This window comes from Lepidochelys kempii, chromosome 10 (genome assembly GCF_965140265.1).
Source record: "Lepidochelys kempii isolate rLepKem1 chromosome 10, rLepKem1.hap2, whole genome shotgun sequence".
NCBI lineage: Eukaryota > Metazoa > Chordata > Testudines > Cheloniidae > Lepidochelys > Lepidochelys kempii.
Window position 1 is genome coordinate 2,135,722 of NC_133265.1, and position 14,200 is coordinate 2,149,921.

At 49.7% G+C, this 14,200-nt stretch overlaps 1 protein-coding gene across 3 annotated transcripts; it reads right to left on the reverse strand.

Annotated features, from left to right (window-relative positions):
- Window positions 1-1,277: 1,277 nt before the first annotated feature.
- EARS2 (glutamyl-tRNA synthetase 2, mitochondrial) lies at window positions 1,278-14,177 on the reverse strand. Of its 3 annotated transcripts, none has more exons than XM_073361621.1 (9): window positions 13,475-14,174; window positions 10,980-11,135; window positions 9,445-9,634; window positions 8,483-8,955; window positions 7,019-7,127; window positions 6,167-6,320; window positions 4,936-5,066; window positions 3,010-3,145; window positions 1,278-2,368 (listed from the first exon to the last, which is right to left on the reverse strand). In XM_073361621.1, exons 1-9 carry the CDS (start codon window positions 13,590-13,592, stop codon window positions 2,327-2,329), a joined length of 1,509 nt encoding a protein of 502 aa, XP_073217722.1. In that variant the 5' UTR covers window positions 13,593-14,174; the 3' UTR covers window positions 1,278-2,326. The 3 variants fall into 3 exon arrangements, with proteins under 3 accessions (XP_073217722.1, XP_073217721.1, XP_073217723.1); XM_073361620.1 differs by having other exon boundaries at window positions 1,278-2,346; window positions 13,475-14,171; XM_073361622.1 differs by lacking the exons at window positions 1,278-2,368; window positions 4,936-5,066 and having other exon boundaries at window positions 3,016-3,145; window positions 13,475-14,177.
- Between the last annotated feature and the right edge of the window lie 23 nt (window positions 14,178-14,200).

The window sequence follows — 14,200 nt, forward strand, 5'->3', positions numbered from 1 at the left end:
CGCCCAGAGCCGCGGGGTCCGCGCCCCACCTGCAGCCGCCGCTGGGGCGGGGCACGCTGCGGGGTCCAGGACGCGGCCGGCCGGAGGTGCCAGGCCCTGCTGCGGGGCGGAGACTGGCACCTGCCCGCGGCAATGCGGGCGCCCCGCACGTCCAGCCCCGCACAGCCCCTGCTAGCGACCCGCCAGCGGCCGCCGCGTACACACTGGAGGAGCCTCCGTCGCCCGCGGGCTCCGGCCGACAGGGGCAGTCCGTGAAGTACAGCCCCCCACGGCAGGGCTTGACCTCGGTCCTCGGGCCCGCTGCTGGCCGGCCTGGGCTGGGACCCGCGGGCTCCGGCCGACAGGGGCAGTCCGTGAAGTACAGCCCCCCACGGCAGGGCTTGACCTCGGTCCTCGGGCCCGCTCCTGGCCGGCCTGGGCTGGGACCCGCGGGCTCCGCAAGGAAGGCTCCAGCCGCACCTCAGCTTGGGTCTGCGCTTCAGTCACCCCTGCATCACAGCAGGGAGGGCACAAGGAAATTTGCAACACCCCCCACCCCGCTCTAATGATTCGCAAACCACAACATCTGTCAGTGACAGCACACACAGCAGGCCTCCCCCAGCCGAGAGCCCCACACTTTGAACATGGAACATTCCCAACCCGCTCGACTCCATGAGCCCCCTTTCCTGACGGGCTAAAAGTGCACTTCTCCCAAGGCTTAACCCTGAACATACAGCTCAGATCTCAGCATATTTTTGGAACATGTTTGAGTGGCCGTCCCTGCTCTAAGGAGCAAGTATTAAATCTGTGAGATACACTCAACTTAGTTCCAGGCTTTTCAGAGTAACTACATTCAATTTAAAAAGAAAAGGAGGACTTGTGGCACCTTAGACACTGACAAATTTATGAGAGCGTAAGCATTCGTGAGCGACAGCTCACGAAGTTGCATCTGAGGAAGTGAGCTGTAGCTCATGAAAGCTTATGCTCTAATAAATTTGTTAGTCTCTAAGGTGCCACAAGTCCTCCTTTTCTTTTTACGGATACAGACTAACACGGCTGCTCCTCTGAAACCTATATTCAATTTGTCGCACTTACACTTGTGTTGACTTCAGAACAAAATGGGGCCCATCATTATTTATCCACAAGGAGTAGACTCGCATATGTTTAAAATGCAACATCTGGCCATCGAGGGGGAGCACACAGTAACTTAATGTTCCCAATGTACAGTTCTTGAAAGACCTAGACACTTCCCCACCTTAGATGCACTGAAAGACACTGCTGAAAGAAGGCCACAGTAAAACAGTTACAGATTTTTATGATAGGAAAGAGTTACACACTCACGTCACATTTAGACACAGCTGTACAAATGTACATGTTTTCTCTGCTGCGTTAATGGGGTGGGAAGGCAGGTAGGATGACCTGCAAGGAAAGGATCCAGCATCCCCAATTTCATGTCAGGATGAAAGTGCTTTTATCCAAAAAAGGGGCTTTAAAAACCAAATTGCTAACTGGACATGACGATGTGCACTGTAATACTCTAGCACAGAAACTGCTGTTTGTTATCTTTTCCTGGGTCCAGTTCAAAAACAAAAATATCAGGGACTTTTTAAAAAGTAGAATTAAGTATTCATGAAAAATGTGGGTTACAGTGCTGGAAAGAAAAGTCCTTGCATCACCCACAGAAGAGAGACAGTGAAAAGTGTACACTTCTCTCACACAACAGTCCCCACCAACATGCACCAAGCCAGACCTGGAAGGGCACTTTGTATGGCTGAAGGGATCAAATCTACATTGCCCATTTACATGTGACCTCTCTGCTCAGATTGCCAACTGGGGGCTAATTAGCATCAGTTGTGATGGTTTCTGGATCATGTGGACACAGCTTCAAAAAGAGATCACCATGCTGTGGCTTATGGGAAATCAAACAGCCATCAGAAGTAACCACTTTCAGTCACTGCCAAGCTAGGCTGGACTTGAACATACAGTTAAGATGAAGGACTCCATATCCCAATCTGAATGTCAGCCTGGTCCCACAAGACGAAGACAATGAAGCAGATCTGAATCAGAATTCAGTTGCACCCCTTATATGAACTAGGTTATGCCTCATGAAGACACAGAGATCTTCAAGTGTGCTGATAGCACTCTCACAAATTCAGCATGGTATAAGGCCCAGTTCCTGTGAAATACTGTGGCCTCAGAATTTAGGCTGCAGTACTGAAGAACACATAGGGCTCGGAAGGGGAGTGCTGTCTGCTGGAGCCATTCCTTCTAGGAAGCTTCTTGCTAGTTGGAAAGCACCTTCTTTATCCGTTCACACACTTCTCTAGGTCCCAAGGAAACCATCATCTCAGCCACGCTTGGTCCATGCTGAAAACACACACAAAAGACACTGCACAAGTGAAAGCAAACACTCTGTTGTTCTACTCCCATTCCCACACTGCGCTCATCACAACACTATCAGAACTTGGAGTTTTTTATATTTTTCCCTTGGTAACATCCAGTGGGTACAAGTCTGTATCACTCTATACTGGAGATGACTGAATGATGAGTTGTTAGTCACCTGCGATTAAAATATGCTGAAATTTCTAATACAAGACTCTGGTTCTGTCATCTTGGAAGAAAAGTCCCCAACATCAGGCCAACTTCTCTGCTGGGGTAGCGCCATCAAACTCAAAGGAGTTATGCCATGAGAGAACTCGCCCTGCTTTTTAACCATCATTTTGGACCAAATGAGGAATTTATTCTTGGTTACATTATGAACCATGACACACCCAAAAGCTGACAATGCCCCTTACGAACAAGCCAGCTGCCTTTCCAACCACAGGTTTGCAGCTCTGGGGGGATGGCTTGGTACTTCTTGCCTCTCTTAGCATCCCTCTCTGCCAAGGAGCTTTTTCACATTAGCACATTCACTTATTACAAAAACTGAGGAAAACACACACAAGGTTTAGCACCCAAAAGCCTGTCTTGTGACCAGAGAGCAGGCTGTTATTACTGGATGGGAAGGTCTCAACTTCAAATGGCTTTTACCTGCTGTCCACTGAGGGCCAAGCGGAGGAGTTTCATCATGCTGCTGTATTTGGTCCCTCTTGTTTGCTCCTGTAGGCCTCTCAGGTCTTCATTCAACCCTTCTGTAGTCAGGGCAGCAGTCTGCCCTTCCATCAGCCTTTGGGAGAGAAGAAGCCCTCTCAGTCCAGTGACACGTGGAAGTGAGGAATTCCCGCTGACAGTAGGAGCTGCCACAAATGACCCTTTTGCACACAAGCAAACTATTGCTTTTAGGAAGCTAAGCACTACCTCAGCAGCACCAGGAAAACAGTTAGCTCAGATAGGCAACGGATTATAAAATGATGCCAGAGATCTGGAAAACCACATGGCTGATCAGACATTTTTTACACGGACATGATCTCTCGAGGAGTCAGGGACAGGACCTGTTACTAATGTTACCCCAACTATAAGAGCAGGCCCAGTGTGCTCTGCATGTTAGCTGGATGTTTCTCCTGACATTTGCATTGCCATTGTTAAGGTTCAGTTACTGTCCCACTACAATGAACAGGCAGCTTGCACCTCTCAGAGGTCCTGTTTCCAGCTGTCTGTCAAGGGTCTGCAGACATCACTGCATCAGTTACGGTCAAAATCACTGCATCAGTTATGGTCCTGCTACTCTGAAACCGGTCAAAATTTAGCTTTCAGCACAACTGCTAGTCTCAGCTCAGAAGAGGCCCTTGGTCCAGAGTAGCAGGGTTTGCTGAAGGTTGGAACTGAGTTCTGGGGAATCTAGGATCCGAATTGCAGATGACTGTGCAGGTCCATATTATGATGGCTTAGCAGAGCTGGGAGAAGGAGATTTAGGAGTGGAAGAGAGGGTGGTACAGGTCAGGGCTGAAATGCACTGGCAGAGCTGTGTGAAGGCCAGAGGCATAAAGTAAAGGAGATAGTGCACAGCAGAAGCGGTATGGCCTGTCCTCCATCGCAGCACTGTTTCTGAACAGAGGACTGTGGCGCACTAGGCGGAAATGCAGACATGGAAACAGCAGAGGTCCCCTCCAGGAACTCCAGAGGTGACAATTATTCAGATTAGCTGAGAATTCATGTAGAAGTTTACAGTTTATCACACTGGTCTCTTGCATTCTGCAGGCCACAAGATCCCAGATTAATTCCAGACAAACACCCTGGTCATTTTGTTAATAATCAGAATTGTTTTGAACATCCTCCTGCACGTGAAAGTTTGAGCCAAACCTTCCTGGATTCTTGAAAGTTAGAGACTACAGTTGGTGAATTGCACCACAGGTAATTGCAACACGCTTTGATACACCCCACTGTGAAACTGGAGTAAATCAGAGTGCACTAGGGAACTTTTAGAGCGCAGAAGCAGGGTCCACATGGACAGCTAGTGTGCACAGGCTACTGTGAGGTAGACTTACACCCCAGCTTGCTGTGCGCTAACTGTTCATATACATAAACCCTCCGTACAAGAGAAGAGATGGACAGACAGACAGACTGCTGCAGGGGGACGAGTAAACAATGAGACCCTACCAGTCAGCATGAGAGGCAGTGATCTCTGAACACCAGCTGCCTAACAGGGTTTGTTGGCATCTCGGCAGAGGAGAGTTTTAAGGAGACTGGAAAGTGGCATGGAGGTAGCTTTGTGGATGTTTACAGAGAGTGCCCCCCATGCACCTGGGGCAGCGTGGGAGAAAGCACAAAGGTGCTTGTTTGAAAATGTAACAAGTGGGTGATAGAGGCTGGTTTCATGGGCTGACTGGAGGTGAGCATCAAGTGCGGCCGAGAGAGGATAGGGAGGGTGAGGACTGAATGTGAATGTGTTTAGCCTCTTGATGCACACTAACTACAGCATGTTTTCAAGAGTTTGTGTCTGATGCCAGTGCAGAATGAGCAGCAAGACCAGCTGGAGGGGGCAGGCGGGAGAGAAGAGAGCAGGGAAGAGACACTTACCCTATGACTAGCTTTCCTATCTCATCTACTTCTGCTGAAATGGTTTGCAGCTGCTCTCGGGACACTGAGGGCCTGACCCATAAGTAAGAATACTCAGGCGCCACCAAGTTCTTCAGGCGGCTTATGTGACCCTGCGGGATGGAAAGAAGGTCTGTCAAGATCGGGCAGCTCAGGAAGAGAAAAGATGAAGTCTATTTCCAGCTAGATGTCAGGGTGACAAAGGGGTCATTCACCACTGTTCTGCACTCTCACCAGTTCAGAGGGCGGAATGCTGACACTTGGCTTGTGTAGCATTTTACACCCACTTGCCACTGGCATAAATGACGATGCAAGTGCTGGGCAACAATGAGTCAGGGACAACAAGCCTCCGTAACAGGCCAGCGGTGGAGCAAGCAGGCTGAGTCAGAGCAGCACTCTGCAAATGACTCCCCCTGACATTAACTCGCTGATTCACTGAGGGCAGAAGCAGGAAGTCACATGAGTAATTTTATATTTGCTGCCATAGTGAAACCACATTTTCAAGAGCCACAGTATTTCCTGCCTTTATTAAAGCAAGAGTGTGCAGTGACCCCCAAACCTGCAGTGATCTCATGGGGCTGGAGTGTAGGAACCATGCGGCCTTGCTCATGTAGCAATAGGCAGGGCCATCATCTCCTCTGCTCCCACCTCAAGCCTTGCTTTGCCACCTCCTTTTAGACCAGGGCTCTGGATTAAGGAACGCTCTTGATTTAACCACAAAGTCCCACACTGACATAGCTGGAGACGTGCTCTCTCCATTTAGCCCCAGAACAGGCAGAAGGTAGGCAAGCTTCCCCAACTGCCTAGCCAACGAGCCCTGAAGATAACCAATCTCCTGGGGCAAGAGAAGGCCCATTCAGTCCTTGGTCTCTCTGCTGAGACCACCATCTGTGACGGGGGCTTGGTGATAGAAATGGCTGCTCACTACCCAGCAAGGTCATTTTGGATAGACACGCAGGTCTGCAAAGATAGTGGAGATGCTTGGAGTGTCATACCTGCAACTTGGACTGACTCCACAGCTCCATATTTTGGTATTAAGCAGGGATGCAGGTGCCTGGCAGGATGGGACCTCTCACTGTTTGTGAGGCCTTGGAGCTTTAGCTCTCAAGTTCTAGCATTGCCCAGAACCCAACTGGGTCACCTGCAGAGCTTCTGCCCTCCCAACTCTCTACTCCCCTCCCAAAGGGCACCATAGCTTTAATGCTGGTCATACTTTTCTCAGTAGGAGGACTCGCTCCACATAATCCTTCTCTAAAACCTCTCTGTCCACAAGCCGATCACCATAGACCTGCTCCACCTTCATCTGCAGCTCCGTCACCAGCTTTCGTCGTAGCCTCTCATCTCCAATCTGCTGGACCAGGTGAATCCTGCACAGAAGACAGAACCATCCGAATGGTTACAGACCTCTTTGGCTTAGACTCAGACTTATGAACGTCATTATACAGTGTTTACAAAATAAACCCATAGAATCATTTAGAAAAATCAACATTACAGTGAGTGTAAATATTCAACAATCCTTAACACATGGCTCTGGGAGAATGTGGGGCACTTCACAGAGGTACACCATTAATAATGATGATTTTTAAAAAGTAGTTTCTCACCCAGACTTAAGTCCTTGCATTCCTCTCACAACATGGCCCATCTAGCTAGGCCTTCCTACCATGACCACCACCAAAGTATACAAGCTCCTGGCACATGAATGCTAGTGTTATTTAGGAGGTTGGCTCAATTCCCCCCATTTGGTATCTATTTGCAGAATGGCGGATTTCAGAGCCTTGCGCCATCAGGTTAAAGAGGAAGGGAGCCACTGCACTGAACCTTCCAGTGGGTGCAATGGGCAGGACGCTTATATGGAGCTGCTGAAAAACTATTTGCTTTACAGTAGATGGAGTGGGGCTCAAGGGAGAAAGGAACCCCAACAGTGGAGAATACAGAGAAGAGGTCATGACTGGAACAGCAGGCCAGGGGAGCAGGTGGACAGAGTCATTAGGTGAAGCTAAGTCCATGGAGGGCAATTTTTAGAGTTGGTTGGAAATGAATAAGGTGCTACACCCAATTGTCATACCTGTTGAATTCTAGGAGTTTGTCAAGATCCAGCAGGGCTGAGTGGGTGGTAATTCTGCCCACATCAAACTCCAAGATCAGCTCCTCCAGCGTCCTGCCCATCTGATTGCCTGCAAAATAACGCAACAATGGCATCATGCATTCACTCCCATGGACAGCTAGTATCACTGCTGCTCATCGTAACCAAGGAAACAATGACACTGGAGGGTCTCGCTGCACCGGCTCAGTGCCAACACAGAGCAGGGAACTTTCTTAAGAGAAAGGCAGAGCCCTCACGGCAAGATTTTGCGCGATGCCCGTCTCGTCCTGAGAACAGACTCTGCCAACTTTTCTACCAAGTCCCAGCTACAGGCAGTGCCCAGGGAGTTCCTGCTGTTTTAAAGGGGTGACACTGAATGAAGTATTTCAGTAGACGTGCCATTACCTGACTAATAATTTCCCCTGTATCTCTAACACCTGCCCATGCAGCAGTCGGCCTGGAAGTGACAGTGCAGGGTACCCGGGCCATTTAACAGCAGCACTGAATTGTTACGAAGGTGGGGGGGAGGGTGCGGGGAACACTGATTCAGAGCATTACTGCGGAGCTTCATAGAACAATACTGCATCCCACATGCACCAGACAGCCTGGAGAGGCCCTGTGAGCGGTTGGAACCAGGGACTTTTCCCTCTGGCTTTTTGCTGCTCTGATTCAGTTCTTAAAGAGAAATCATCCTCACGTTGCTCAACCCAGCAGCAAAAGTGTTCAGAGGCAGAAAGTTTCATCCCCTGGGAAGGGGTTAATTTGCAGTGGGGTTCCTAAGCCACACATAGGAAGCGCTGTCTTGCTGAGACATGAGACTGTTTGTGACTCCTGCAAAATGAGAATCTGAAAGGGAGTGACTGGCCCAGCTTCCCATGGACTTTCAGGTTAAACAGGCAGGGAAAAATCTTTAATGTAGTGTTTTAACTACTAATCAGAGAGCAGAAGTGTCCCCAACAGTCCCCAGAGCAGCTGCTGCTCTCCTGACACCCCACCTCCAGCTCTTTTCATTTTACAATGAAGCTGGTGCTGAATGGACAGTCTTGGGGACTGAAATCCTCTAGTGTGGGGAGCAGAAGGGCAAGCTTTCCCCAATCCACCCCACCCATGCTTTGGAGGGACCACCTCCATAACCCATTCCCTCTCTGCTGAGACTGTCACCAGGTGGCCGTTAAGATCTGGACCTCTGCCCACTAGGAACTGGACTGAATTTTAAACAGCTCCCCAGAGGTATCCTGACCCTCGTCACTCTTGGGGGAACTTTAGAGGAGCTGGCAGCATTTTGATTGTAGAGACCCCTTCTGAGACCTTCCTTTTTGACCCCCTCCAAAGAGAGCTCAGAGAGTGCTGAAACATTAATACACCAAATCTTTCCACAAGCAGTAAACGTGTCAAGTAACCAGACCTTGGGGCAGCTCCCAGTGAATCACGCCTGTCCCCAAGTACCTGCAAATCCAGAGCCGCAGTTGGTGACGATGTCCAGTAGAGCTTCCGGCAAGCAGCCATCTTGAACAAAATGTTCTAGAAAAATGTCTCCCTGCCTTTTGGACAGTTTACTGCCATCTTTGTTCAAGAGCAACGGAAGGTGGCCAAACCTAGGAGGGTCCCAGCCAAAGGCTCTGTAGATAAGAAGGTGCTTGGATGTTGAAGTAAGCCACTCAGTTCCACGGAGAACGTGGCTAATTCCCATGTGATGGTCATCCACCACATTTGCCAGGTGGTATGTGGGGAAGCCATCCCCTTTTAAGATCACCGGGTCACCTTCCACCGTAGCCACTTCATGCTTGCTCCATCCATAGACCAGATCATGAAAGGGCTCCACACCTTCCTTCAAACGGAAGCGGACCACGTAGTCAGAACGCTGCGACAACTTCTCAGCCACTCGCTCTGAGCTCAAGTGTCGGCACCTGTTGTCATACCTTTTGGGACAGGAGAGCAATGGTCTTGGTTCAGTACCACTGGCAAAAGGTCAGCTTTTTCTATTCTAGTCTGGATCCTGAGTTCTAATCTCAGCTCTGGCAACAATTCACTCAGGGCTGGGTCAAGTCTCACCTCTATGCCTCAGCCCCTCGTTCTGTAAGGTGGGGATAATGTTTATCTACTTACACGCCTCACTAGGAGGGTGGGGGATTGAGAAGCTTGATCAGTTAATGTGTGTAATGCTCTTTAGAGACAGTAGGTGATATATAAATGTTAAACATGGTCATTTAGGCTAGAGACTGGGACTTTCCCTTCAACAACAAAATACATTTGGAGCTAAAGCCAAAGTGACAAGTAAGAGCTCTGATTATTCTGAGCTGTTAATGCCTTCAGTGCCCCTGTAGCTGGGCAGCTGGTGTCTTGGATCCCAATGCCAGAGACTTCTTCACTGGTTCTGCATGCACACACTCCACAGGAAGCCCCCCTACCGTGGTGTCTGACGATTGCGTAGCGCATCCTTCTTCAGCAGTTCCAGGCGCTGAGGGGTGCAAAAGCAGCGGTAGGCAGCTCCATTCTCCAGAAGAAACTTGCTGGCTTTCTTATACAGCTCAAGTCTGAGAGACTGCTGGTAGGGCCCGACCGGGCCTCCTTTGCGAGGGCTTTCATCAGGTGGGATACCTGGAATGCCAGATTTATGGGATTTAACAAGCTCTCAGTCCAAGGTAAAGTCTGATGATAGAGCATTCAACAGGGATCAGAAGGCAGGAGTTTGTAGTGTGTCCACAGAGCACACTGCTCACTCACAGCCTGGGACTCTACCTGGTGAACTGTAGAGGAATCTTCCAGAGCCATCAACAGTGTTAGCGTTTATAGCAGGGGTGGCCAAACTGTGGCTCGCAAGCCACATAAAGCTCTTTTACAGTTAAAATGCAGATCGCGGAGTCCCACCCCATTCTCCACCTACTGGACTTGGGGTGGATGAGAGAGCTTGGGACCTCTGTCTTGCAGGAAGGTGGTGGAGTAGCGGCTTCTGCCCAGTGGGGAAGGGGGTCTCAGGAATTCAGTCCTGCGAAGCATGCCTTCTGGGGCTCAGGGCTTCAGCAGGAGCGGGACTGATGCCCTGAGCCCTGGCCGGTGCCTCCCGCAGGGCAGAAGCCCTGAGCCCCGGCAGACCCACCCTGGCTCTTGAACTTCTGAAGATTGTCAGATTCGGCTCGGAAGGTCAGTAAGTTTGGCCACCCGTGGTTTATGGTCTCTTTCAGGTTTCCAGCCTCTGGTAGGTCAGACCATGACAAACTGGCAAATACTTGAGCAGGTCCAATCCATTTCAAGTAGCCGAGTGTGAAGTATGTAAGTGTGGCTGCCCGCACTCACCTTCCTCTGGTAAGTTACACTATCTTCACAGAAATGCAGCTGAGATTTTAGGACCCATTATTTTCTCTACTGTAAAGTGATTCAATTACCAGAGTACTCGGAATTCTAAACATGCGAAACAGAATTAACAGTAACACCGTCTTCTCAAACGTTCACCATCAATGCAATATCTTTAACACTCATCCAAGCACAAAAAGAGGCAAAGGATGCAGCCCGGAGACTGGTGTGTACACAGATGAACAACCATCTCTGAATCTTATAAGACATGTCACAGAACCCTTTTTTGCAAATTACATGCACGCACACAATTTATTAACTCATGCTGAGTTCTCTCAGTTCCAACTCCTGGTCTTTTTGCCAACCTCCTACACACCTCTTTGGTAGGGATGCATCTCTTTCCAGATAAACATCCATGGTCCTTCTGCACAGGATAACCAAAGGACACTCACCTAATCATTAGCTAAAGTCTTACTACAATAGGACCCTTCTGGCTCCTAGCCCTTTGTGATAACCACTCAATATACTGAATAGCAAGGAAGAGTGCTGACGGGATTTTGAATTTTAGTGAGGTTCTTTTTAGTAGTAAAACTCTTCATGGTGTAGATTGTTTCAGTAGTTAAGAAGTGAAGTGTATAGACTTGGAAGTTACCTGCCCAATCCAGCATATCCTCTATTCCTTCCGCAGCCCCAGGCACAATGCGACTTTGATCCGTATCTTCCAGTCTCAAGATAAAAGCCCCTTGGTTTTTTCTAGCAAAAATGTAATTGTACAAAGCAGTGCGAAGGCCGCCCAAGTGCAGAAAGCCTGGGTTATAAGAGCAAAAGCAGAGCAAGTCAGGTCAAATTAGATACAATCGACAAAAGAAGTTTTTCAACAGGAGCTGTAAACTATTGTTTATGATGGCATTTCACACATTATTACACCTGAACAGCACAGAGAAACACCAAACGGCTATGCAGACCATTAAAGCTCTGTCTACACTAGGAAACTGAAGCACCGATGACTGGTTTTCAGAAATGGCTTCCTTGAGCTGGTGCAGAATATGATTTAAATGACAGTATCCACTGGAGAAAGCCATTCTCAAAACTCTTTCAGATGGCACGATTAGCTTCTGTCTTCCTCTCCAAAACACTGAAGAGTTTTGTGTGGTCTGCACTCTCACTTACACAGGTTTCAGTACTGGTTAGGGGATCTAATATTGAAAATTAGCAGCAGCTGTTCAATGTCCTACTAGACAAGTCTTTAAAGAGTAAATATGCAACCTGAGGGTCAACAGCAATGGCCTAGTAAAGGCAGGATGGACTGTGTGATCACAAGAGCCTGCACAGATTGCCAACTCGGCCCAAGCATTTGCCAGTTTGTAATGATCCTACCCTCTCGGAGCTGAGGCCATTAATCAGTGCTTCTCATTGCAGCAGAGGAAATTGCCCTTTATCTTATTTATCTGGGAGACCTGTACGGCTGGAGCAGAACACTGCAAGATCTGCTCCTGACTTGGCATACAACATACCCATATGCAGTTTAACTGATCACTAATGCAACTAATTTCAAAGTGTGACAAGACAGATCTATTAAGGGACAATGTCACAGTTTGGTGTAAAACGTACTTTTTTAAAAGAGGTATTTAAAATGTTTTGGGAGCCTTCACAGATGAAAGGATGTAAATGTCAGGTATCACCTATAACAGAAGTGTTTTTATGAATGTTCAGTTTCAGTTGAGAGGGTTTCCCCTGCAACCCACATTAAACAGACCCTTGTAGCAAGCTACAAAAGAGAACCTGAAAACAAAAAGGACTAAAAACAGACCAGTATATTTTCACTGGGAGAGAATGCTAGTTCTGAGCATACAGAACTAGCCATTTTAGGTTCCATTATTACAAACCACTCCGCATTGACACACTGAAGTCCATGGGGCTCTGTACAGGCTGAGGGGCCCAAATTTGTCAGATTGTGTCCATTATTTTTAAGGCACCTATTCCTGTGACACGGAAGTGCCAGCTGATAGATGGAGTTCCATTCTCAGATCCGTCACAGGCACAGGCCTTGTTTAGATACAAAACTTGTATCAGTTTAATTTTTTAAAACATATCTATTTACTTAAACCACTGCAAACCTCTGTGTGGATACTCTTAAATCAATTTTCTGTTGCTTATATGTATTATAACTTAAATTGAGAAGGAATCAGCTTAAAACTATATTGACACAACCCAGGTGTAAACAGATTTAAAAGAGCCCATAGAGCCATTTGCATGAGTTTATCCAAATCGATTTAAGACATTTATTCTAGCTCAACTGATGCAACTTTAGTATGTATACAGAGCCTTTGCGTGTGACCCTGAGCCTTTAAACTCAGAAGAGTGATATAATACACATCGCTCTCACAGGGACATTGTGACGTGCTTTGAAAACTTTTAAATGAAAGTTTCTCCAAAAGTGCAAATTATGAAAAAAATACAAAAACCGGGTGGGGAAGGGTTATTAAACAGCCACTTTTTTTTTTATTATTATTATTATTTCTGGCCCTGTACTAGATGACTGATTTTTATATTTTAAGTCGACGTTTAGATTCTAAAGGAGTTTCACCATTCCATTTACATCCCCACTCCTGAATCACAACAAATTGGGCTCATTTTTAACTCACACCAAGTTTATCCTCTCGGATATTAGCTACATTTCGGTAGTTTTGGTTTAGTTTTCAGGCACTTTTTTAAAGTCTCCATGGGTGTTTCAAGGACACATTTACAATTCTCATGCAAATTACCCCCCCCACACACCACCACCACCCCCCCCCTCCGGTGTCCCTTCCAGTAGGGCAGAACCACCCCCCCCCCCGGCCAGTAGCGTGCCATCCCAGTATGGTTTCAGAGGAGCAGCCGGGTCAGTCTGTAGCCGCAAAAAGAACAGGGGGACTCGTGGCACCTTAGAGACGAACCAGTTTATTTGAGCGTGAGCTTCCGTGGGCTGCAGCAGCTGCGCCCGATGCAGCGGGCTGTAGCTCCGGGAAGCTCACGCTCAGATAACCTGGTCCCCCCCCCACCCCGTTCTTTGCCCCAGCGTGGGTAACTTCAGGTGCGGGCGAGGACAGGAACTCGAACCCCAGCTGCTGCCGCGGCCCTGTGCGGCTGGGACTGGGGACCCTTTACCTGTGGGGCTGGGCGCGAACCGCACCCTCGCCCCGGCTCCGGCTCCGCAGGGCACGACCCCCGCCCGAGACGGCGCCCCGCGCAGAAGGGGCCCGGCCCCGCGCAGCGCAGGCGCCATGGAAGCGCCCGTTCCGGCACGGAGCTCCCCGCGCACGTGGGTGCGCCGAACGGCTTCCGGCTTTGCACAGCCAGCCAATCAACTTCGCCCCCACACCACAGGGCGGGGCGTCCCTTAAAGGAGCCACGTCCCCTTTATCTCACGCCTCCGGTCCGGGCACGGTTGCCGGGCGCTTCGCTGTGTCTAAACGGGGGGGGGGGGGGCGAGCTATAAGTCACTCCGCATTGGCCAAGCCTATCCCCACACCCCGAACAACAACTCCTCCTGGGTCCTCTCCGGGGCGGCGCGGGAGAGGTGGCATCTTCCCCGCAGCGCCAGCGACACCCGGGGGGATCCCGGCAGGGGGTCCCCGCGCCACGGGCAGCTCCGCGCGGGGCCGGGGACCGGCGGGGGCCCGGGGCGGCGAGCTGGGATGGGCGCGGGGCCTGTCAGGCGCCCGGCTCGTCTCGGGGCGCCGCACCAGGCCGAGGGGAGCGGGCCCAGCCGGGCGAGGGGACGTGGCGGGACCGGGCTGGGGCGCAGCGAGCGCGGCGGGAGGGCTCCAGCCTCGCCTCCTCTGGTGGGGGAGGCGGGCTACGGGGGCCAGTAGGGGCCAATCCGGGGCCGGC